The sequence below is a fragment of the Triturus cristatus genome, chromosome 10, assembly GCF_964204655.1.
Source record: "Triturus cristatus chromosome 10, aTriCri1.1, whole genome shotgun sequence".
NCBI lineage: Eukaryota > Metazoa > Chordata > Amphibia > Caudata > Salamandridae > Triturus > Triturus cristatus.
This window is the reverse complement of record NC_140593.1, coordinates 858706077-858732945: the sequence shown is the minus strand read 5'-3', so window position 1 is coordinate 858732945 and position 26869 is coordinate 858706077. Positions and strand designations below refer to the sequence as shown.

Sequence of the window (26869 nt, the reverse complement as noted above, 5' to 3'; positions counted from 1 at the left end):
AACACCTCCATCACGTCCGCCACTTTCCTGAATGAATGGCAACTTGCAGAAATCAACGCTCTCCTCAGGAAGCCCTCAGCCGACCCAAATCAACTGAGCAACGTCTGACTTATCTTCCTGCATCCCTATTCAGCCAAAGTGATTGAGAAGGTCATCAACAAGCAACTCACAACCCACCTCGAACTTCTCATTTTCTAGATGACACTCAATCAGGTGTCAAAAAGAACCACATCACCAAAACAGCACTCATAGTGGCCACTGATGACAATCAAATTATCCTGGACTGAGGAGAAACAGCAGCGCTCATTCTGCCCGACCATGCTGCGGCCTTCATCACTGTCTCCCATAACACTCCCATCAGAAGACTCCACGACATTGGCATACAAGGATCTGCTCTCAAATGCATCTGTTCCTTCCTCACAGTGACAAACCCACAGGGTCAAGCTGCCACCCTTCACATCAGAGGCCAAGAAATTGAGATTCAGTGTCCCACAGGAACCGTCCCTCAGCCCCATCCTTTTCAACATATGAATGACACCACTCGCCAACATCATTTGATCACAAGACATCACCATCATCTTCTACGTCGATGACACCCAACTCATACGCTCCCTGACTGGCAAAACAACCACCACCAGATCCAACTTCACCAACTGCATGACCATGGTAGTAGACTGTATGCGAACCAGCTGCCTGCAGCTCAACTCTGGCAAGATGGAAGTACTGGTCTTCTGCAACAAGATCTCCCCATGGAACGCCACCTTGTAGCCGTCGGAGGTAGGACCAACACCCACACCCACAGATCATGCAAGAAATCTAGGGATCATCCTAGATGACAAGCTTGACATGACGGCTCAAGTCAATACACTGTACACCACCTGCTTCCACATCCTAAGCATGCTGTGAAAAATCTTCAAAAGTCTTAAAACACCAAACAGACTTTCATGCAACCACTCATCACCAGCGGACTAGACTACAGCAACACTCTGAACACCGGAATCTCTAAACAACTTCTACACAGACTCCAGACCATCCAGAACACCGCGGCAAGTCTCATACTGAATCTTCGACGCCGCACCCACATCACACCACACCTCAGGAAGCTTCACTGGCTCCCTATGCATAAGCGCAGCCAATTCAAACTTCTCACACACACATACAAAGCCCTACACAATACAGGATCAGGATTCCTGAACAGCTCTATACACTTTCACCAACTCACCATACACCTACACTCTGCCTCACTCTCACTCACACACATTTTCCACATCTGCAAAAGCAAAACTGGAGGTCACTCATTTTCCTACATCACACCCAAGATATGGAACAACCTCCCTTAACACATCAGAGCCTCCTTCTCACTTCTTGAGTTGCTCAAGAATCTGAAGACCTGTCTCTTCATATAAGCACCTAAGGGACTGCAAACCTACACACCTGCCCAAGAGCCAAGCTACCCTCTTGGGTGATTAGTGCACTATATAAATCAATATAACATAACAGATGGGTGAGTAAACTGCAAAGATAGAGGCATCCATAGACTTTTAGTTATAAGCCAGACCAATTGGTTTTCCCTGTGATTGGTTTTCATGTTTGTCCACTTCAAAAAGACTCATATTATATATGTCAGAAGGATACAAGTCTAAATCATCCTCTACCATATTATAAGAGGTGGTCTGCTGGTTATACACAGATCTCTGCAACAGCAAAGGTAACTCAATGAGCAACTATCTTATTGTAGATGAAAGAGTTTGCTTGTCTGCCTTGTGAATTTTCTCTGCCCTCAGCATCCAGTCACTTTTTCCAGCCCATCTTTCTCCCCTATCTGTGGCATGCTACCTGCAGCAATTTTTACCTTAATAGTTATGTTCACATTTTTTGTAACAAATCTTCACAAAGCATCTTCAAACTTCACTAGCAGACTGAAATTTCAGGAACTGTTTTCTGTTTTGCGTGAATTTTAAAGGGATATCCAAACAATCGGATTGATTTACAGATACCCGCTAATTATCCTCATTCCCTACGGAAAATGTATTTGGACTCATTTGTTTAATTGAAACTGCAAAGACACAATGTTAGGCTACCTATGCCGTGGTAAACCATTCCACACGATATTCGTGGCTCGGGTCCACACTAGCAAAGTTCATCCTGGTGATTTCAAGTTCTTTTGTGGTCTCTTGCCCTTCATCTTCTCCTGAAAAATTGAACTTTACTTGCTCTCGACAGGAATCTTTTGCATATAGGGGTGTTTTGCACCGCACATCACCATATATGTATAGAGAGTGGCAGATGATGGTAGACGCAAGTCAAAGAAAAGCCTCAACAAACACTGGTGGGTGTACAGGTACCAAGGGCAGACAGGGATAGGAAATAAGGGGTTGTAGTCTGGTCTGTCAAAGAAGGAATACGCAGTGGCCATAATATTGGGAAAGTAATATTGAAAAGCAAAATATTGTGCACAGAGGGAGTTATAGATTTGATATTCTTAACTTCACATCTACGTATATAGTCTATATATAGCTCCAGCGTCACAAAGTTTCCTGCCGTAATCCGATCTCGTCCACTTCACGGGGTTGGTGCTGGGCGAAACGGTTGCAGGACCCGTCTAAATTATATTAAGAATGCTAACGCAGCCCCGATAGCAAGAATGCCCGCACTCCAGGGAATAGTTTGAAAAAAAACATCTTTTATTAAGAGCTAACGAGTTTCGACCACCACGGTCTTTCTCAAAGCAAAGTAACTATACATACCTGTCAATATTTTTGTCCTCGATATTCTGGTCACAATATTTTGACCACTCAATATTCCTTTCGCATTATTCCGGACCCAAATCAGAGCAAGGCAGAGAGAAACCACGACATACCCTGACAAGTATCGAGGAAATGAAGGGCAGACACAGAGATCTAGATTGAACCCTAAAGCGTGATCAAAAGGCACTGGTATAGACGACGCGGTTGGAAAATTGTGATCCCCAGAGTAAATCCTCTCACCCTTCTGCACTGAATAGTGCAGGAAAACAGTTTTAATAATTGTTACAATTCAACAGACATACTTTTATAGGAGCAAATATGCAGTCTTATGTGTTTCACCACAGCGGGCAGTGATTTTAATTAGTGACCAAGACATATGTCACGGTTATGCCAACAGCCTTCTGTCATGATAAAATGCAAGAGAAAATGTGCTTATATTACTCCACCAGCGTGTCGGGTGTAAGAATGTATACAGATGTGGGTTAAAGTTGGTCACACATACATGCGAGAGTGAACCTCTGTGTTAATTAGTGCCAGTGGTTGCTGGTGGGGACCAGTGGAGCCTTTTGTATGTACCATGACTCTTTTGGTCCCTCCCGTGTGCAGCAATCAACAGGGTATCCTATTGGACTGACAGCAGATACATAGGGGGGACCTGCAACACTGACTGAGTGATGACGCCCCAGGCTAGCCTTTTTCTCCTACTACCTAAAACGCCACTTGCATGAAATGCATACATTGCATGTCACACAGATTTCCAGCATATGCCCGTGCACTGCCCTTGAGAAGACTCCCTAAATTCCCTGGATACTACACAAGACTTAATATCACCCCTTGATCCGGCTGCTCGATCCACACAGCTGGTGACCTCTTCCAAGATGGACAGTGTCTTTCATTTGATCCGCTAGTAGCTGAGTATTGATTACCACCTGGGCAGTTTCTCTTACATTGTCATGTCACACACACTTACAGTACCCTTTGGAATGCTGTGGTGACTGAGCCCGTAACACACCCGGTACTGCAGACATGGGTCTTAACCATGTGTTCTGGTTGTCACTTAATTAATGGTTGTATAAAGCAATACACAAGCTGGCTGCACTTTTCCTAGACACGGACCGACATAAATGGGAGGGTGAGTTTGGCCTTGTGCTGCCCGATAAGGAGTGGGAAATAGCTTTACAGTTTCTGTGACAGGTATCCCTGAATTCTCGTTTTAAGAATTTACCGTACTACATGCTGTACTGACCATACCTCACACCGGCCAAAATCAATCAAATGTTCCCCAAGCAGCTGCTGGATGCCCTAGATGTCACACTCCAGGTCCAGACCAACAATACATTATTTGGTCCGGTCCAACCTTACTTCGCCATTGGGGGATGCTGCTCAAACTTCTCCTTCAAATCATGAAGCTTCCTGAAGTCCACACATGGGAAGCTTGCTTACTCACTTGGCATTTTTTATCGTTGTAAGCCTCACAGAATACACTCCCGCTTTGCATCTTTGGCACTTCTTCTTGCCAAGTGCACTATCACTTTAACCTGGCTGTCCCCAACAGCCCCCTTGCTGTAGGCTTGGTGTGGTGCGGTCCACAGATGGGATGCGATGGAGGAGGATGCTCTACGATGTGAGGAGGTACGCGGCCTGTGCTAAGGTCTCATCTCCCCTCAGTGGGTCACTCTGTTCACCGAGTTTGTGCAACACACGAGCAGAAACTACATTTCCCCGTTGTACCCTACAGTATGCGGTCCACTTCAGTACTGTTCTAGTCCCCCACCTCCCCACGTATGGACTTTACCTTCTGTATTTCTCGTTTCTAACTAAGCATATCCCGCTCACGCTGTTCACATCTCTCTCCTCCGGCAGATAATTCTCTGACCACATGAATCCCACTGCGTTCCTCCTTTGCATCTGTCCCTCCTATCCCTACCGCCCGTTTTTCCCATTTCTGCCATTGTTCGGTGATCTGACAACTACATGTAAGATAATGATAGTGCTTTCTATTCCTAAGTTTATTCATATTGTATTTGCATACTACACTTTCATGGGCTGAATTAAAATTATATGCAAATTGGGGGTTCTGGCACTAAGAGTGCTCCAAAGGAGAGGTGTTCACTTTACTAATGTGGAGAAAAGGACAGTTATAAGTGTTTTTCCAAAAACATTGAGTCACACCATAGCTCAAGAGGAAGAGAGTTCCAGTCCAGCACAACTAGAATGGAGAAGGATTTGTCTCCAATCAGGGCCATCTAAAGTTTAGGATGGCACAGGAGTTTGGATGGCACAGAGTATAGGATTCTGGAATGAACAGTACGGAGTGCTGTTGAAAGAGAGAACATTTTAAATGCAGTGCACAATGACAAATGGATAGTGCCTTGCAGATGTAGGGTTTCAAATCAAAAACACAGCAGAAAGGTGAGAAGAAATGGCATTGCGAAGCAGCAGTCTCAGATGAGGAGCCTAGCACTGTCCTGAATGATTTGAAGGGTAGTGAATGCTAAAAGGCTGGAAGCCAAAGAGAGAGGGCATTTGCATAATCCAGTGAGAAGATAACTGACTGCACAACAGATTCACTGTAGTGAGAGGGGAGGAAAGGGATGATTTTGTGTTACTTATGGATGTAGTAAAAGCAAGTGGATGAAACATTGTTAATCTGTTCCCAATACAAAAGAGAAGATGCTGGAAAATGAATCGAAGATTATTTTTCTCACTCCACCATTGTGGGCCATTGACCCAGCTCCACCAGCCACCAAAGAGAACACCATATGGTATGATATCCTTTAAAAATGAGAACCCTTGATTTGTCACTTTAAGGTTTTAATTAATTTGTCTTCATTCAGAAATCAACTGTTAGCATACAAGTCCAAACATATTCTTGGCAAAGACCAGATTGCCACTGAGGGAAGTGATGTTTGGGTATCAATATGTGTGGGACAGCAAGAAACCAAAGTACTGTATGAGTAAGACTAACTGGGAATTATATAGATCGAACAGTGGAGACCCAATAAATTCCACAAGTCAGAGGTTTAGAACATAATAGAAATAGGTGGTGAGTGGATTGTTTCAGATTTCTCAAATAGATAGAGGTAAACCCCTCCAGGGGGATACTTAAATTCCAGGTTGTACTAGTTGATGTATAATCACTTGCTGTGAAACAGTGTCAAATGTGGTGCTAAGTTTTAGTAGTATTAAGGCTGCTCTAACTCTATGCACAAGAGTCAGCCACAAATCATCTGATACAGCACAAATGCTGCTTCAAACTCCTGGAGTTGTCAGATGCCGGCACATTATCAATGAGTAAATTACAATTTATGAAAGAGATTTGGAAGTTGACTTCTTTTTTCTAGGATTCATATTTCTTTTGCTGGTACTGACCCTTCTAACTTCCGCCTCTCCCCTCCTGTCTCATCCAGCCCAACTTCTGACATCTTTCAGTGGTCCTGCTTTCTTCCATCCATTTCTCACAAATATTTCTCTCCCCACTCTGCTTATGTTCCCTTGCTGGTTCTGTCTCTCTTATATTCACACATCTTATCCATGCACTCCCTTCAACCAGCCGCATTACTTCTTTCCTTGTTGCGCTTTATTTACATCCCCCTCTTCCCCTCCATACTCCTGGAGGATCTTATCTTTTCTTGTTGATGCTCCCCCTTTTGAATCCACCTTCCCCTCAATGCTCTACTCTTTTTCTCATCTTTCCCTCAGCTTTCTGTGATTGAATCCAGAAATATAAGACAACAACTGACTTACACCTAAAAGCAGCCAGGGGTATTGGTTTTGTCAATGGCTGTTTAAGATAAATGAGTAACAACAATAAATTATTTTACGTTCACTCGGTCACTGTTTTGACCAATGAGTAACTCCTTCACACGCATTTGCACAGAATATCAACTGCAATTGGAATACGGGACCTTTGCGCTGTGCGCTCTGCAGAGAGGCCATGTATTGAATGACCATGTATTCTGGAGTCCTTTTGGACCCCAGGCAGGCACAGTGTGAAAGTTGTACTGCCTTCAGCCTCAACTCCAAAACACTCAACTGTAACCCGATATAAACACTTGGAGGCGACTCACTACAATGTGTGCCCCATACAAGAGTAATATGCTGTGAAATGAAACACAGAAACACACATCCTGGACATAGCTAACACTCTTGGGGAATGCAAGATTAAGTAAAGCATGTGAAATATAAACAGGAACAAAATTGCTGCCATGGGTTACCCAATCATACAGTGTAAGACTGGGTCAGGAAATAGGCCCCGGCACCAAAATAAAAGTGCCACCCGTTGTGAATTAGTTAGCTAGAAAAGTGTCTCATGTTTCCAAATTAGGGCAGTTTTTAACTTGTATAGACATGCTGTTTACGTTCATTGTAAGGGATGGGAGACTGCATAGATTTGATTTTGCTGCAGGCAATGTTTGTTTTAATATCATGAAAATCAACAGTAAAACTGCGCTCACCTGACCATAAAGCAGGCCAACAAACAGCCTAAAAAAACGGCCTACATACTAATCTGACAGATTCGACCATCACACACTGCCTGATTGCCCTATAGGCCAGTCCAACCCGGCTACTGTGTTGCATATTGTGCAGACACTGGATCAATGTTTTTTCAGGTAATGTAAAGGAAACGAATATAGGGTTCGATAGGGGCCTGTTTCAATGTCCGTTTTAATTTACCACCAATTAAAGCCCTAGTCCAGCCACTTTTACATTCTGATTGTGCTCCTCTGCCTGCACCACTTGTCTGGCTGCTGTACTCACACCTATATGCTCCCCCCTTACACTTTATTCCTTTCGTCGGACCCCTTGCATTCACCTCTGTGCTCCCTTTCCCTCCTCCTGGGTGAGCTGAGCGGTTTTCAGCGTGGGGCGCTCTGCAGGTTATCCTGCTTTTCATTCAAACAGGGACAGGGCAAACTTCACACTAAGGGCTCTTTAATTACCTGTCTAATCGCTGCTATCCTCGTGCAGATGCAGCGATTAGGCCCAGAGAGAAGGACCAGTCGGTGGAAATTGATCAAAATAGAAAAAATATAAACTCTCAGGGGGCCCCCTGGGCCTCCAAACTCTGGAGTTTTTGAAAATGCGAGACCTCATGGCTGCGAGCCGGCGCTGGGCCCTGGGCAGCTGCCCACCCTGCCCATGCCTAGCGCCGGCCCTGCTGCTCACCATTTCTTGTTACCACAGGATCCTGGTCATTTGTACCCACCAGTACCAGCCCAACTCTTAAGGAAGCTCTCCCCCATTTAATGAATTGTTTCACAGTTCTCCTTCATTTATTCCCTGACAATATTGCCCCCATTATCGCCTTTCACTGACTTCTATCCAAGCATTCTGTGACCTAGGGACTCTTTATTAGTGTTGCCACCACCCTAGCTCTGAGACAGGAACGCCCCTCTGTGTTGCCCACTGCATATCTGCTGATTCATGGTGAACACAGGTTGTAACTTCATCCGCCTAACACTGCCAACTGCGTGTGCTGAGTGCACTCTGTCATTAGTATGAACTGAGAGTACTGTGGGTTGTAAGGATATGCAAGGACCGCACAACACTGCGCTTATAAGTATTAGCCAGGGTCGTTAACGGAGGCCTGGGCAGTCCCTGCGGAGCGGGGGCTGTGAACCCTTCAGGGTGCCCCCATTCAGCCCCAGGCCTATGAACATTTGTGAGATATGCGCGACACAAAGGCCCCTCATCGCTTTCAGCATGGGGAAGTTAGGTACCATCATTTTGCGTTACGCCACTGGTATTATCAGTGCTTAATTTGAGCCAGCGGTTTCTGCTGCTCAGAACTTAATTGTCAACACCAGTGCTTGTGACAGTCTGCCACAAGATGGCGCTGTCTGAATAACATACAGATGACCACAACAACAGTTAATTATTAATTCAATATACATGAGAAGGGACTATTACCTGCTTCCCAAACCATTCTTAAAGCTGTGGGGGCCTGAAATAGTCAATAGGCAATAGGCAATGCTGGCGGTGGAAGCATGCGGTGCCAGTTGGGGACATGGGTGGTGGCCTCATAAGAAACATTTGTGTAGCTGAACATTTATTTTCACACATTCAGCACTGGTAAACCTGCCTGCTTTTTATTTTCCTTCTCTCTAGCTGTGTACTCGCCTGGGCTGGAAACCGAAGAATGGGCGGTTCGATGTCTTACCTCTGGTGCTCCAGGCCAATGGCAAAAATCCAGAACTCTACGAAATTCCAACCAAACTCATCCTCGAAGTGCCTTTGAGCCACCCAACGTAAGTGTGCATGAAGCGCCTGGTGTCTGTGTACCCATACCAGGTCACCGCTTAATTTGCACAAAAAAGAAATGCTGGGGGCCAACGTTTTTCCTGAGAACCAACAGCCTTCAGTTCTGAGTGTCAGGGTCGCACAATCTCATGGCCCCACAGTCTGGATTCCACCTTCTGCCTCTTTTCCTAACTCTTGCAATGCTTGTTTCAAGGCTTACATATCTCTTCTTCCTTTTTCTTTCTTCCATTCTTGCTTTTCTCTCTCACTTGTTCTGGTTCAAAGTCTGATGATGACAAATAAGTCCTAATCCCCCAAAATGAGTGCTGGTGCCCACCACTTGCAACCACCGGCACAAATTAAGCATTGCCTACCACCCACTATAAGGTTCTGTTCGCCCATGTACTCTACTGCAGTGGCCTATGGTGTGTTCAGCTCTGCCGGGGATTCAACAGCAACAGCCTGGTGGGAATATTAAAGCATTCACGTTTTTGCTTTTCTGGGTATATGATGGGTATAATTGGTGGGTGCTGAATGCTTTCCCTGCTTGCTCTTGCCTCTAATGAGGATTCGGTGGGTAGACTCTCCTATGTCCATCTCTTACGTACCAAGGGCTTGCTGGGCAGTCAGTTATACCTTCCTGCTGTCGAGTGACCTCTTCTCCTGTCCTTCCGGTAGGTACGAGTGGTTTGCTGACCTAGGCCTGCAGTGGTATGTCCTGCCTGCCGTTTCCAACCTGCTGCTGGAGATAGGAGGGCTGGAGTTCCCTGCTGCCCCCTTCAACGGCTGGTACATGGTCACCGAAATTGGGATGCGCAATTTATGTGACAGCCACAGATATAACATTTCAGAGGTGAGCACTGCATTCTTTCAGCTAATTCAGCATGTATTTTTAAGGCCCTAATAACAACCAAGGTGATGACTCTGTTTTGGACCAAACGCCCATTGGCACCTGAACCGGGACTAAATAACCGATTTTTCAACAAGTAAATGGAACGAAATTCAGATTTATGCAATTTGGAATTTCCCACCCTTTGATCACCGTGGAAAACATTCCAGTTATGAAAAGTGGAATTTGTTGTACTATTTGTTAACAAAATCTTGCCAGGTCACACCTGCCAAAAGCTTGCGAACAAATGTCACTGGAAATGTAATTTTGCCATGTTGTACGATTTGCACATATGCTTGGCTCAGGTCCTGTGTCAGGTGCATCTACAACTTTTACACAATTGATGGGACTTTGTGACCACCAGTTTGAAGGCAATATTGAACCATAAAGAACCTATGACCCGAATTAATTTAAATAATCAGTGTAAAAATGTATATTTTGTTTGACTTCCAATAGTTTGAACATTTTAATACATGAATATGACATCATATCCGTGAATCATTTCCCTTAATTTTTGGGTATGACATTCGAAGAGCTGCCAAAGAGATTCTCTATATAGATTGCACACATTCAAATCTTAATTTATTTGCTTCATCAGTCTGAGAAAGAGGCCCTTTAAGCTTGTAAGCAATTGCATGACCTCTCTGAGGAAGCAGTTTTTTTTATTTTCTTGTAACAAATTCTCTATAATATATAGTGTTTTTTTCACCTAAAGACGAGCTTACACCTACGTGTATTTGGCTAGGATATAGTTTAATTGCTGCGCTTCCTCACTAAACTAGAGAAATGGGCAGGCGTGGCTGGATCAGGTAAGAGTGGTGGGGCGAGGCAGGGGGAAGTCGACAGACAACGGAATAGGTAAATTAAAATAAATAAAACAACTTACCTTGCGCTCGCCGCATCGCCGACTCGGCGATGGGGTGAGCGCAAGGTAAGTGGTTTTAATTATTTTTTATTTTATTTTACCTATTCTGTCGTCTGTCGACTTACCCGAACCGGCTGCACCTGGAAATGGGACTGGAATTCAGCAATTTTTAAAACAACCATTATAATGCAGCTCACTGGCCCTTATTCCTAGTTGGTTTGTAATGCCATATCGGACAGAAATAGGTTTTTGCTATGTGTAATTTGCATGGGGCAGAAAGGTTGGAAACACATGCATTAATCAGTGTGTACAAACTCACCACAATACCGTGGGTGGTTCTTCATTCCAGCATCATTAATTCCAAATGGGGCAGCAATACTGCAAGGTATGATATTGTGGGAGCCAAACCTCAGTAACTTACTGAACCCCAATAATTTAAACACCCTGATTTTTACATCAGACAGCTCAGCACATTGTTCCTGATAATGTAGCGGCAAGAGACACCATCCATCACAACATTAAACCTACTGATTAGCAAAGTAAAAATCAAACAAAAACTGGGACCACTCATAACCGAGTTCTAGATCGCAAAATTGTTTAAAAGGTTTATTATGGAATTCTTAATATAAATGATACAGAAAAAATGCATGGATTGCCAGGAAGGCTCGGATACAAAGCACAAAATCAGAGCAAGAATCCCTATTTAGGCAGTTAAGTCTCTCCAGATTCTAAGTGTCAAACTCATAAAGAGTACTAACAGCATTCTAAGAAAGATGAAGGACGTCTCAAATCAATCGGACGGTCTCTCAGGAGGGAAATGAAAAGTCTCCCCCAAACCTTCAAAACAAGGGTTTTTTATCCACATTTTATGCATGAACAATTAGCAAAACTGCAGATTCAGCATAACATGATCATGGTTAGGTTTGCATTGGCAAATCAAAAGCATCATCGTAAAAATGAATACTCTTAACACTAACCCATTTCAGGGACCACCCAAGACCCTACCTCCAACTAATTGTTGTCTCCCCAACCGTCCCCTCTCTGCATTCCAGAACACCAACCTCAACCCCTTGCAATTGAAAAACAATGCATCCTGGACTGATTTTGACCACATTCCTTAAGAAGATGTCCTCAAATGACTCGTTTTCATGAAGGCGACCTTGCACATCTCTGATCTCCTTCCTGCTGCGCTTGTCAAAAATCTCAGTCACATCATCTCTCCTACATGGACCAAAAATGAATTAACTCATCCTTATCTGAAAGAAACAGTTAGTTATAGATTCCTTACCTTAGAATTACCCCCAGGCGTCAGACTGGATCCGGAAAGTTTTTTGTCAGCAGTATACCCCTGCACGTCGGATGGTTGCGTCGGTCGACTCCGCGTTCGTCGTCGGCATCGTGATTGGCAGGGATGACGTTGTGGTAGCTACATAGATGCTGCCCTCGCACGCTGACATCAGTTCTTTCTTTTTCCGCGCCATCAAGCGCAGATCTGGAGAGAGCGGTACCTCCAGTCATTTTTTGACTGACTTTTTTCTTGACTTTTGTTGAGTTCGTCTTTCGAGTCTATCAAATCCTGGTGCACAAGGGATGCCCAGATTCAAGGCCTTTGGTTCCTGTAACCGTCTGATGTCGGTGACGTACCCTCACCATGTGTGCCTCTATTGCCTGGAGCGTGACCACGACCCCAAGCCATGCTCCGACTGCCGGGCCATGGCCCCGAAGTCTTTGCTGGAGCGGTCCCGAAAGCCACTAGAGCCCTTGCAGTCGGCTCCGCGTTGTTCGAGGTCCTGATCGCGAAGGAGGTTGAGAGACCGGTCGCGGAGCCACCACCATTCTTCATCTAAGTCTTCGCACTCAGGGTCAGGTAAGTCAAAGCAAAAAAAGAAGTCGAAGAAGCGTTGTCGCTCTGCGACTTTTCCCCATCCATCGGCCGACCCGACAAGGGTGGTGCCCCTCCCGCGGCTTCACGTGCGGAGACCGCTGGGTCAACTTCGGGGTTCCCTCCCTTTCCGGGACCTGATGCGACCCCTGCCCAGCTTCGGACAGAGCGACTCTGCCGGCGTGCCTTTGGACCCCGCAGACTTGGCTGGGGGCCCTGGGTCTTCGGCGCTGGCGGCTTTGGCCTCAGCGCTGCATGATGCCGTTGGATCCAAGCCTATTCCGGATCGGCGCCAATAGACCTTGTCATGCCTTCCCCAGTGCTGATTCCACCGCCACCACGTTCGCAACAGTGATTGGCTGTGTTCCCAGCCGACGTCGACCCCGGCCTCCACCTCGAGTTAGACCTAGATTCGGTCCGGTGTCAACTGACGCCGGATCCGACGACAACGGGTACTTTTGTGCCCCTGTTCTATCCTGGCTCTTTGAGACCAGATTGGTAGCCAGAGGAAGGTGAGGAGGACTGGGAGGGGTCTGGGGACCCTTTGACTGACCAGTTGACCTATGAGCCGGAATGGAGAAAGGAACTGGGGGAAGCCAGAGGTCTGGATACCACACAAGACCTTGGCATGTTGTCTCCTCCTACCGTGGCTATGGTGGAGGGAGCATCATACAAGGTGGTGTTGTGTAGGGAGGCCGAGGCTCTCCACCTCGTGCTACCTATGGTGGTAGTCAGGACTAACCTCCTGACAGAGGTCCTTCAACTGGCAGCGATCTCTACGGAGCCCCTGCTGCCGTTTGATGAAGGCCACACGGACATCGTTTTTGGCACCTGGTCCAGGCCCAACACAGGGGCTTCTGTGGCCAGGATAATTGCCCGACGCCACTGCCCGGCTCCGGGTGACCCCACTTTCCTCTCCCAACACCCCACCCCTGAGAGCTTGGTGGTCAAGCCTCCACTTATAAAGGCACATTCCCTAACGAACCACCAGATAGGAGATCCAAAAGCTGGACTGCCTTGGGAAGAAAATGTTTTCTTCCGCCAGCATGTGACTGCGGTCGGTAAACACCGCATGTCTGTTGGGCCATTACACCCACTCTGTGTGGGATACTGTAGCGCAGGTGCTGCACTAGTGCCCGGAGAAGGCCTGGGCTGTGCTCTCATGTGCAGTTGCCGAGGGGAGAGACGCAGCAAAGTTTACCATCTGCTGTGGGCTGGATACCTCACACGCACTTGGCAGGACGATTGCCACATCAGTAGCACTTCGACGCTATGGCTGGTTGCGTTCAACCGGTTTTTCTGGGGATGTCCAATCCACTCTTATGGACATGCCCTTTGATGGCTGTCGCCTTTTTGGTAACAAGGCAGACAACACGCTAGAGCGCTTTAAGGACTATCGGGATACGGCCAAGTCCTTGGGCTTCTCCACCACCCGCCCTTCGCATTCTGCCTTTTGCCCCTTTCGTGGCTACGGAATGGGTGCCCCGCTACATCCCGCCTAGGGCCACAGGCCTTCACAAGCTGTTCAGCCCCAGTGCGACTGGGGACGTAGGAATCCCCGCCGTGGTTCTGCGGGCCAGCGGGCGGGCCAGTCCACCACAGCAACCCTGCAGCAGCCTCTAATCCCTCCTAGTCCGACCTTTCAGGGCCACCAATCACGAGTGGGTGGCAGGATTCACCATCACCTCCCCCACTGGTGCACCATCAAGTTGGACAGGTGGGTTTTGCAAATATTCTGTAAAAAAAAAACAAAGGGGCCCCTTACTCCCAAAGGGGTAGGGCACCAAATAGACCAGGGTCAAAAAAGAGTTCCCCTTTGGTATACCTTGAAAGCAGAGCCAAACCACATTCTCTCCGAATTTTAGTTACATCACCAGAACATAACATCAACACTATCAAAAGTCAAGTGCTCAATCAATACTTGGGTATTTTATTGAAATATAAAAAGTGAGAAACACATTAAAAACCAACAAGGACAGCTATTGTCCGCAAAGTTAAAAACTACTCAGATATACACAACAATGGGAGAACCTGCAAGAAAAATAATTTCTAGTCATAAAAACAGGCTAATACATCAGACCAAAATTCATTATAACACATTTGATTTTTCCCCAAAATATAATGGTATTGTCAAATGCCTATTATAGTCTACAGTAAGCCTGTTGACAAAAGCGTCAACGCGTTTCGGTGGATATTGCCGCTTGAGCACCACCTTCTTCAAGACAAAAGACGATATCTCCCAATAAACAATATTTTGGATCTGTACACAATCACATAGACAAATACATAAAAAAATAAAAACAATTTAAAAACAGTATAAAAAACAGTTAACCAATGATTAGCGTCTAAAAACAGTGTATCAACATTCTGGTGATATGCAACTTAATCCTCCAACCATACAGATATTGTATCAAGCAGAAGAGATCAGGGAAAAATCTCTCCTCCTATCTCTCACACACATGCCCACTTCGATACCCAGAAAGATCTAGGAATTCTCATTTCTTCACCTCAGTGAGGCCAAGAAAAATCACACATAACTGTGATACTTCCAGGATATGTGTAGGTTCTCCACATAGTTACCCTATAGTTATCAAATATGGAAGGGCTGAAGAACCTCTATTCTTTGGGTAAGTTCCCTATAAAGTAATTTTTAAGCATAGCTATTTATATATATGCTCCTCATTATAAAAGGTGCATTCCAAGATTATTGAGTGTGAAAGGGAAGTCATTACCTTCAACTATAGGTATCCTTTGTTAAACAAATGTGATCGGTATAAGCAACCTCACTCTTGATTGCGCACCCCTATTGTCTCCATAAAATCCCTGAAATACAAAGTATACACATACTTATCACTGGGGTGTTGTCAATAGAAGCATTCCTTCATTATTAAATGCATAATGAAAAATCATTACCTCCAAACTTGTGTGCCCTCCACCCAGAGGTTGGAGGAGACGAGGCCAATGAATACCTCTGCAAAGAGACATAAATGTCATTCATTCCTATTCACCACTGATAACCCTTATTACCCGCGTAAAGTTTATCTAGTTTATATGGCCTAATAATTACCTTAGGTTCCAATATGTGGCCTCAAATGTAGAGCCACTTTCCTTCTTCCTTGTTTTGGGATTCCAAAATTTAAAATATTTAAAATATATCCCTCAGTCCTGTGTTGCTCATACGGACTGTTTTTGGTTAATCTAAAACAAAAACAAAAAGGACATCTTGCTCAAGCGAGCCCTGCTTTATTTAGACTTATGTTTATACTTAATCCTATCCAGTTATCTCGCTATTTTTCTCTTGTCCACAAATGCACTGTTACGCTTCAAGAACGTTACACATGCCTAAAATGTTATAAACACATGTATATGTATATTCCAATAATTACAAAGTGTTTTTTACACACGCACGTTAGCATGTGTCACAACAATATCCATTATCCTGCCGCACAAATATCTTTAGCCTTTAAAGTATGAAAGCGGTGGACGAGACCATTAACCGACATACAACCGAACGGCAGTTTGTTCCTCCTTAGCTTTTATCAGCGATTCTGAACATAAAACGGGGTCCACACCACCTCCGCACTTGTAGGGCTATTGTTTCCTCTCTCTGCCTCAGCCGGAATTTAAAACAATAAACGCACAAATGAATTAAATATGCCGCGTCTCTACTTTATGCACTAAACAGCTTTTAGATATACCTATGTTGTACTAATGGTTATCTCTGTAGCGAGGACTAAGTAGATTTTTCATTATTGGAATATACATACACATGTGTTTATAACAATTTAGGCATGTGTAACGTTCTTGAAGCGTAACAGTGCATTTGTGGACAAGAGAAAAATAGCGAGATAACTGGATAGGATTAAGTATAAACATAAGTCTAAATAAAGCAGGGCTCGCTTGAGCAAGATGTCCTTTTTGTTTTTGTTTTAGATTAACCAAAAACAGTCCGGATGAGCAACACAGGACTGAGGGATATATTTTAAATTTTGGAATCCCAAAACAAGGAAGAAGGAAAGTGGCTCTACATTTGAGGCCACATATTGGAACCTAAGGTAATTATTAGGCCATATAAACTAGATAAACTTTACGCGGGTAATAAGGGTTATCAGTGGTGAATAGGAATGAATGACATTTATGTCTCTTTGCAGAGGTATTCATTGGCCTCGTCTCCTCCAACCTCTGGGTGGAGGGCACACAAGTTTGGAAGTAATAATTTTTCATTATGCATTTAATAATGAAGGTATGTTTCTATTGACAACACCCCAGTGATAAGTATGTGTATACTTTGTATTTCAGGGATTTTATGGAGACAATAGGGGTGCGCAATCAAGAGTGAGGTTGCTTATACCGATCAAATTTGTTTAACAAAGGATACCTATAGTTGAAGGTAATGACTTCCCTTTCAAACTCAATAATCTTGGAATGCATCTTTTATAATGAGGAGCATATATATAAATAGCTATGCTTAAAAATTACTTTTTAGGGAACTTACCCAAAGAATAGAGGTTCTTCAGCCCTTTCATATTTGATAACTATAGGGTAACTATAGTGGAGAACGTACACATATCCTGGAAGTATCACAGTTAAGTGCAATTTTTCTTGGCCTCACTGAGGTGAAGAAATGAGAATGCCTAGATCTTTCTGGGTATCGAAGTGGGCATGTGTGTGAGAGATAGGAGGAGAGACTTTTCCCTGATCTCTTATGCTTGATAAAATATCTGTATGGATGGAGGATTAAGTTGCATATCACCAGAATGTTGATACACTGTTTTTAGACGCTAATCATTGGTTAACTGTTTTTTATACTGTTTTTAAATTGTTTTTATTTTTTATGTCTTTGTCTATGTGATTGTGTACAGATCCAAAATATTGTTTATTGGGAGATATCGTCTTTTGTCTTGAAGAAGGTGGTGCTCAAGCAGCAACATCCACCGAAACGCGTTGACGCTTTTGTCAACAGGCTTACTGTAGACTATAATAGGCATTTGCCAATACCGTTATATTTTGGCAAAAAATCAAATGTATTATAATGAATTGTGGTCTGATGTATTAGCCTGTTTTTATGACTAGAAATTATTTTTCTTGCAAGTTCTCCCATTGTTGTGTATATCTGTGTAGTTTTTAACTTTGTGGACAATAGCTGTCCTTGTTGGTTTTTAATGTGTTTCTCGCTTTTTATATTTCAATAAAATACCCAAGTATTGATTGAGCACTTGACCTTTGATAGTGTTGATGTTATGTTCTGGTGATGTAACTAAAATTCGGAGTGCATGTGGTTTGGCTTTGCTTACAAAGTATACCAAAGGGGAACTCTTTTTGACCCGGGTTATACAAATAGTCCAAAGGGGCTACTCCCTCCCCTTCGAGACTGCTCCTTCATCCATGCCACCTCAGTACCATCGCATGTCGGAGGATCACTTGGCCCTTCTCCAACAAGAAGTTTTGGCACTCTTGTCGAAGGGTGCTATTGAGTCCATTCCTGCCCCAGAAGTAGGTCTTGGTTGCCATTCCCACTACTTTCTGGTGCCCAAGAAGGACAAAGGCCTGTGTCCTATCTTAGATCTCAGGAACATCAACCGCTTTCTCTGGAAGGAGAAGTTCATGATGTTGACTCTCACTCAGGTCTTGTCTGCCCTCGACCCTGGAGACTAGATGGTAGCGTTGGAGTTGCAGGGTGCTTATTTTCACTTCCCCGTCCGGCGGCCCACTGACGTTACCTGTGGTTCACGGTAGGCCACAAGCACTTTCAGTTTACTGTGCTCCCTTTTGGCCTTACCAGCGCCCCTCGGGTGTTCACGAAAGTGATGGCGGTGGTTGCAGCTCATCTGCGCCGATCAGGGGTTCCAGTCTTCCCCTATCTCAACGACTGGCTGTTGATGGTGGGCTCGCCCCAGGCTGTTGTCTCCCACCTCCAGACTACGGCCGATCTCCTGCATTTACTGGGGTTGTCCATCAACATGCAAAGTCACACCTGGCCCCCTCTCAGAAACTCCTCTTCATCGGAGCGGTTCTGGATACGACGCAGTTTTGGTTTATCCTCCCGAACAGCGAGTTCGGGATATTCAGGCTATGATTCCGATCTTTCAGCCTCTAACCCGGGTTTCAGTCAGGATGACCCTCAGGTTGCTGGGTCTGATGGCCTCTTGCATCCTGCTGGTGGAGCATGCCAGATGGCATATACGGGCTCTGCAGTGGGACCTGAAGTTCCAGTGGGTGCAACATCTGGGGAATCTGTGCGATTGGATCTCAGAGGAGACTGCACACCAATTGCAGTGGTTGCTCACGAACCAGGATTGGGTCAAAGGCAGATCCCTCTCCCTTCCTCAACCAAAGTTCACAGTGGTGACCGATGCATCACTTCTGGGAAGGGGCGGCAACATGGGGGAGGCGGAGATCAGAGTCCTCTGGTCTCTGGCGAAGTACAGACTGCACACCAACCTTCTGGAGCTTCGGGCGATTCGTCTTGCATTCCTTCTCTCTGTCCGGGGAAGGGTAGTGTAAGTGTTCACGGACAACACCACCGCCATGTGGTACTGCGACAAACAAGGCGTGGTGGGGTCGCGTACCCTATGTCAGGAGGCAATCCACCTCTGGACATGGCTGGAACATCAGGGCATATCCCTGATGGTTCAACACATGGCAGGTTCTCTGAACGCCAGGGCGGACGAACTCAGCCGCAGGTGCATGATGGATCACAAATGGCGTCTTCACTTGGAGGTGGTGCAAGGTCTCTTTCAGCAGTGGGGAGAGCCTTGGTTAGATCTATTCGCCACCGATGAGAACACGCAATGTCAGCAGTTCCCCGCATTGCAATTTCCAAGGCGGCACTCGCTAGGCGACGCTTTTCGTCGCGAGTGGCGTTGCGGTCTTCTATATGCCTTTCCACCTATACCACTTCTGACCAGAGTGCTGAAGAAGATCAAGCGCGACCAGGCCCAAGTCATTCTTGTGGCTCCGGATTGGGCGAGAAGAGTCTGGTATCCTGAGCTGCTCAACATGGCCATCAATGCTCTGATCCGACTGCCTCTTCGGGAGGATCTTCTGTCGCAGCAGCAGGGGAGGGTCCTCCACCCGAACCTGTCCAGCTGCCACCTCCTTGCATGGAGATTGAGTGGCGGCAGTTGATGTCTTCTGACCTGCCTCCCGAAGTCTGCAATGTTATCTTAGCAGCCAGGCGTCCCTCCACTAAGACGGTATATGCCTGCCGATGGAATACATTTGTGGCATGGTGCACAGCAAAGGCTGTGGATCCCCTTTCTGCCCCTCTTTCTGAGGTTCTCTTGTTCCTCCTTTCTTTGGCCCAGCAGGGCTCTGCTCTGGGCACTCTAACGGGCTACATTTCGGCCATTTCAGCCTTCCTTAGACTTCCTGATCAGCCTTCTCTTTTCAAGTCCCCTGTTGTAAATAGATTCCTTAAGGGCATTACTCATCTTTTTCCTCCTGTTCACTTCGTAATGCCTCAGTGGGACTTGAACTGGGTTCTTACCTAACTCATGTGTGCTCCCTTTGAGCCGCTACATAACTGTCCTCTAAGACTTCTCACTTTGAAAACTGCCTTTCTGGTGGCCATCACCTCTGCACGCAGGGTGAGTGTGCTGCAAGCTCTTTCTTCCAAGCCTCCCTTTCTTGCTGTCCATCCTTACAAGGTCGTCCTGAGAACTAGACCTTCCTTTCTTCCCAAGGTGGTTATTTCTTTCCACATTGGCCAAACCATCACTTTGCCCACCTTCTTTCCCCCTCCGCATCCTTCAAAAGAGGAAGAGAGGCTCCACCGTCTGGATCTAAAACGCGCGCTTTCCTTCTACTTGGATCACACCAAACACTTCTGGGTGGACAACCAGCTCTTAGGGCACTAAGAATGGTCGGGCCATGCACAAACGGACCATCTCCAGGTGGGTCGTTCTGTGCATCAAAGCCTGTTATTCTATGGCAAAGAAGGAGCCTCCAGTGGGACTGTGCACCCATTCCACCAGGGCGACGGCAGCTACCACTGCTTTGGGATTTAGGAATCCCCTAAATGACATCTGTCATGCAGCTACGTGGGAATCGTTGCACACGTTCACTGAACACTTCTGCCTGGACAGCCAAGTCCGGACAGACGGCTTCTTTGGCCATTCTGTTCTCGAGGACTTTCTGGTGTGAACTTAGTTTGCAGACCCACCGCCGGGGTTGGTATTGCTGCGGTATCTATTCTAAGGTAAGGAATCTATAGCTAACTGTTTCTTTCAGGTGAACAAGTTATTTACCTTCGGTAACGATATATCTGTAAGAAACATAGGTTAATTATAGATTCCTTACCGCCCCACCCATCCTCCCCGTTCTGCGAACTGACTTCTAGGGTTAAGGACATCCTTTCAGGGCCCTAGTTTTGTGCACCATTGGTCAGTGTCTTGCATGGCTCTGCGCTTCTGGTGTGGAAAGTCGTGTACAGAACTGACGTCAGCGCGTGAGGGTGGTGTCTCAGTAGCTACCACAAAGTCATCCTGGCGACCATGACGCCAGCAACAAACGCGGAGTCAACCGACACCACCTTCCGACGCACACGGGTATACTGCTGACGAAAAACTTTCTGGATCTAGTCTGATGCCTGGGGGTAATTCTAAGGTAAGGAATCTATAACTAACCTATGTTTCTTACAGATATATAATTACCGAAGGTAAGTAACTTGTTCAACGAGCCGCTCCATGCCGGTCTCCCTCAAGCTCGGCCAAGTCACCCCACTCATCAAGAAAACAGACACCGACCAGAACAAACTTAACAACTACAGGCCTATAACTAACCTCCCCCTACTTCCAAAACCACAAAACCATCGAAAAATGTGTGCTTGCACAATTCAACAACCACATTGAAAAATACAACCTGCACAACATCTTCAAATCTGGATTCAGGAAACAGTACAGAGACTGCAATACTGAACATCACAGACAACCCATACAGATCTCTGGATGATGGCTAGAACTGCCTCTTAGTCCTTCTGGACCTCTCAGCTGCCCATGATAATGTCAACCATGACATCCTAGCAAAACACCCTTTCACAGCGTGCAGGCATCAATGGAAATGTCCTTCAGTGGTTTGCCTCTTTCCTTAACCAATGCTCACAGCTACTCAAACTAAACAACTACACCTCAAAAGCAACATCAGTTTCACAAGTAGTTCTTAAAGGGCCAATCCCGTTCTGACTCAGGAACCCTCTCTGCTCCCCCTTCAACTGTTCTCATCGGATATAATCCCTCTGACATACTAGCATCTCGCCATCTTTTCATTCGATCATGATGAGTTTCACGATCATGTCTCCTCCCGAACATATACCTGTAATGTCCTCCAGACCTCTGCTTTTCTCGCTCATGTACTTCCTCTTCCCATTCCACTAAAGCCTCAAACTGTGTCGGCCTTGGTTTTGGGTCAAGACATAACATTTTTTCCCGTAAATTTCTTAACACGGCCAGATTAAATGAACCATGTTCTGGAAATGCTAGAACACCATCCTCTTTGGTATACCTAACCCAGTTATCCAACCATATACAGGTATGATACCCATATCTTGCAGCCATGAAGGATGCAGGTGTTTTCGCTGGAGGTAACAATTCACCCTCTCTCGTCTTAACATCTTTATCCTTGTCAAACCACCTTTTAATTCTTCCAAAGAATGTTTTCTTCTTTTTCTCTTCTTGGTAATACATTTTAGCGTTTACCAAAACTTTCTAATCCCTTCCGTATTATAAATATACAATACGATTTTTCAACCAATAACAGCGCGACTCACACTAACGCACCAATCCTGGAACGCCTACGTCACTAGAATAGCTCTTCCAATCCTTGCGCGGCTCACACCAACACACCAATCCTAGCGCGAGCACTATTCTGATCCACTATCCAATCAGAGCGCGGTCTCTATGACGTCAGCAGCCGCTGCAGTCTCTGTCTCCTGCCTCCTGTCACTCGTCTACCCCTCCTTTACAAAACTCTTCAGTAGACTTTGTGTCAAAACTTCTACAAAATCTATTAGTTACAACATATAAAAATCTCCATTGTCTGCTTCGCTAACCACAGAATAGTAAAGAAAAATCTATTTCACAAGAATAACGAACTTTCATACATTCCTTAACTGTTTCCTCTAGGACTTGTCCAAAGAGTCTTACAATCAACTAAATGTATATGCATTCACGCACATTCATACAAGAAAATATAGTACATACACACAGAATCCTGCTTCCCGAGAACAGCGAACAATCTGTCCCACTACAGAATTATAACACACATCAACTAAGCAGCTTACCTCTGCCCAGTTCCTCAAACAAGCTCAGAGAATACCTATTACTTCTCCCGCGATAAGCTTTAACGGTGAACCTTACGGATCCCTGGGACTTAAGACCAGAGTTTCACAGATAACCTTCGCTACCATACGTACTCCTTATTTACTAGAAATATATCTAATAGTAACATACAACAATGTCACTGATTCCGAACCCAGACAATGTGACGCGCAACTTCAATTGTCACACGTTTTTTTTCCTACAATCCCGTCTTTCCCGAGAGCAGCATATACTTCCCTCTGCCCTACTACGGAACTGCTACTAGCTCCCAAGTTCCAGAAGCACTACATATAACTCAACATGACGACTCCAACATATAGTATTAGTACATATACCAACATCAATCAATAATCAATAATCAATAAGCTAATGTACAAGCAATCTAATCAGATCAAGACAATCATCAATAACCATCCTAACTCTGCTACCAGGAAATTGATAGAGATCAGGGTGTATATAATATCCTTACTTCCACGGATAGAGTAGTTTCACAGTTACACGCACATACACTCATCACACACTAGGGCCCATTTCACTAACATACGCTCAAATACTCTACCAGCATTGAACCTGTGGAAAGAAAACTTCTAAACACCCCACATCTATATCGAGGTCGATAAGACCTGGTTATTGTGACTGTCCTGAAACATAATCTAAACAATCTATACAACAATAACCAAAATAGAGTACTCAATAATTGACAAGAAATAATAACCAACAACGTATTCAAAGTTATGGTACTTTATCTAAAATTAGTCAAAGAAAGTAATCAGAATAAATCATCATTCTCATAATTACCTATTCTAGCTAAATGTCAGAATGGGTCAGGACAGGTCTCTCAGTAAAAGTCTCTCGAGTTGCCGTCCTCTCAGCATCGATCTTCACCAACGCAGGTTTGGGAAGAAAATGGCAAAGTGGCGAAGTGGCAAAAACCCTCTCTAGGCTAACAATTTTTATAGTATTTTGAACAAAGGAAAGAAACAAAAAGTATTCATCGCGTCCGCTGAACCTCTGAGCAAAGCGAGAAGGAAAGGATGTAGCATCGCTACATTTGAAAAATCTCCGCTCAGGAAAAATCACAAAAATAAAAAGACAGAACAGGAACTGAATATTAAAAGTATCTTCTTCAACATCCACATTTCCTCTGGTGAGCTCAGAGTTCATTTAATACGGCTCCATTGTCCTCCAAGGTTACTCAGAAGCCTTTTGGATACCGGCCCAACGCTGCTGTCCTCACGGAAAATTTTAACCAAGCGAAGACTGTGGTCAGATGACTTGCATCCATATTCAGCAAGGCCTTTTCCATCACAAACTTTCACTCGAGACTAGGCTGCAAACGGCGGCCATGTTTGGTCAGGCCACAATAGGCCACAATAGACCATCTTAATTTAAAGAGACAAAAAAAACAACGTTACCACAGCATAGTGATTAAACAGTGTTAACCCCACTAATACCTTATGTGTGTGTAATTATCTAGCCTTTGCAACACAGAAAAGCATTAATTCAAAAGCGTTTTGTGCTTTAAAATAAACAGCACTCAGCAACATTTTAAACATGTAAACATGCACGTTATTATTAGTTAGCACACATACGCGTCCCCACGTGTAATTCTCTCTTGTTAAAACACACATGTTGATAAGTAAAAACACTTACACAAAACAAGTAATTAACAATTAATGATTAGTGTTAGTTCGACAAAGAGACAAACCAGAGTTTTTAAAAAAACCCGATTGATTTTCAAACAGAAAATCTGCTCTAGCAATCCCCCCTTTGGTGATTTTATCACCAAATAACCCAAAACACAAAAAAAAAAAAATTCGTGAAATTTTAGTCCCATTTTAGGAGAAATCGGAAATGTCTTTTCCTCCTTACACAACACTACACACCAGTCACTCTTTCATCATCCTTCTTTGTTTCTAAGTAGACACTCTCCCTCAATTCTTCTAATTCAATTTCTTGTGGTTCTCTTTTCAACCTTTTGTTTCTCTTTTCACTATTTCTTTTAATTAATTTCTTTTTCCCTCCCCTGTTTTTACAACACAAACACATTAATCTGAGTATCAATAAAGCAACAATTATACAAGATAAAGGAAACAATATCTTACCTATAATAGTACTACCTATTTTTGCAATAAAACTCTTAACAGCTATCACCTTATTAACTAATTTAGTCCAAATACTTTCAGCTTCAAGTGGTACTAATTCTTCATGCAAATCAGTAATATTTTTAATATAGACCTTCAGGTCTTTGCTTTCATCAGGAATGTAAGTGCAACAATGTTGAACTTTCAGCATTCCACAAACTCCACCCTCCTTGGCTAATAGAATATCAAGGGCAAGTCGATTTTGCATTGACATGGCACGTACGGCAATCAACTCCGTATTTACCAAAAGAAACCCTCCAGCGGTATTTGTCGACAAGCGATCCACCACCGTTGACAGTTTCCGAATCCCATGAGCATTTAAAGAAATTCCCACTGCTGGAATTAATGCTCCTAAAATGTCACCTACTATTTCAGACCAAGTTTCTCTCTTAAAACGCATTAGTAAATTAATATGTTCTACATCTTCTATTCTATCTATATGAAAGATCTTTGGAAAGACCAGGCCCACATAACACGTGCCATACCAATGATCAGGCAACTTGTAATAAGCCTTGTTCCCACAAACATAATACACTCCTGGAAAAATTGTATCTTCTCCACCTCTGAAACCCCATCCTGTTGCAATGAAGTATGTATCATGACATTCACTAGTCCCAACAAAGTATGTATCATATTGAGACTTCCTTCTTGTAATGCACAGCTTACCCTTCTGTGATGCATCTAGAGCTAAAGTTGGACTAGCCCCATTTCTCAATTCTTTTCCCATCTCAATGTCCCAAATTGTCTCACTCACTTTATATTTCCCTGCTTTCTCATGCATGCTCAATCTCCTTTCCTCTACCATATTTAGAAAAGCTTTCTCCTCTTCTTTCAGACTGCAAGTTAAATTATTCTTAAAAATGTAATCTAATGTTAATTCTTCTTTCTCAATAAAAATCTCACCAAAAATGTTAGCTTCTTTAGCTGGATTCAGCTCTTTGTTTATTGGCAAGTGCCCAAAAATACTATCTTTGTTAGACATCTTATAATCTATTTTCCCTAGCAAATAAAAAACACTACTCAACACACTACAAGAAATTCCATACGTAGCTGGGAAATGGTGATAAGTAACACCCTCTGAAACGGATGCAGGCAACTGCATACAGACGTAGCAATCCCTAACTTCCATTGTCTTCACATATTCGTATAACAGCTTCGAAAAAACATTACTAGAAAAATCATTAATTGACCTATCTTTATGTACGTAAGCATTACTAATTCTAGTCGGAACTACTTTTTGTGAACTCTTCTCTGTAAAAGTCACATTCTCAGTGTGTATTCCTAAAGTGTCTAATGTAACCCTAAAGGTAACTAATAAAGCTAAAACACCCCATAATAGCATTAATAATCCAGTACAGCAGCAGCACATTCTACACCATCTTTTTAAGAAGGCACATCTACTTTGATCATTCTCTGTGTTAGCCATTTTACTACTTTGACCGTGTCTTTTGACTTAGCCTCTTCTACTCCACTACCTGAGACTTTAAAATTTGGATTACTTCAAACAATTTATTCAGTTTCTTCTTTTTTTTTTCTTTCTCCAAGTGATTTCTTTTGTTCACTCAATTTGGATATTCATCATTTTTCACTCCAACTTCTTCGACATCAAATTGTATTAGATCTCCAACAATATTATCCTCAGTATCCGACTTTTCATCAATGTCAGTCAAGATAACTTTCAGGATTTCACCTGTATCTTCCTCAACCACTTCTCGTACGGTCTCCTCTGGATTTCCTTGACTTTCTGCCTCTTCACCTTCAGACAGTGCCACGTACGTCCATT

At 44.1% G+C, this 26869-nt stretch overlaps 1 protein-coding gene across 4 annotated transcripts in view; it reads left to right on the top strand.

Moving 5' to 3' along the window:
* NOS3 (nitric oxide synthase 3) overlaps positions 1 to 26869 on the top strand; it is an 819509-nt gene that overhangs the window by 431918 nt on the left and 360722 nt on the right. For all 4 annotated transcript variants that reach the window (XM_085628483.1, XM_085628482.1, XM_085628485.1 and 1 more), the window contains exons 7-8: positions 8859 to 8998; positions 9669 to 9843. In XM_085628483.1, coding sequence (XP_085484609.1) covers positions 8859 to 8998; positions 9669 to 9843 — 315 coding nt within the window. The remainder of the gene's footprint in view (positions 1 to 8858; positions 8999 to 9668; positions 9844 to 26869) is intronic.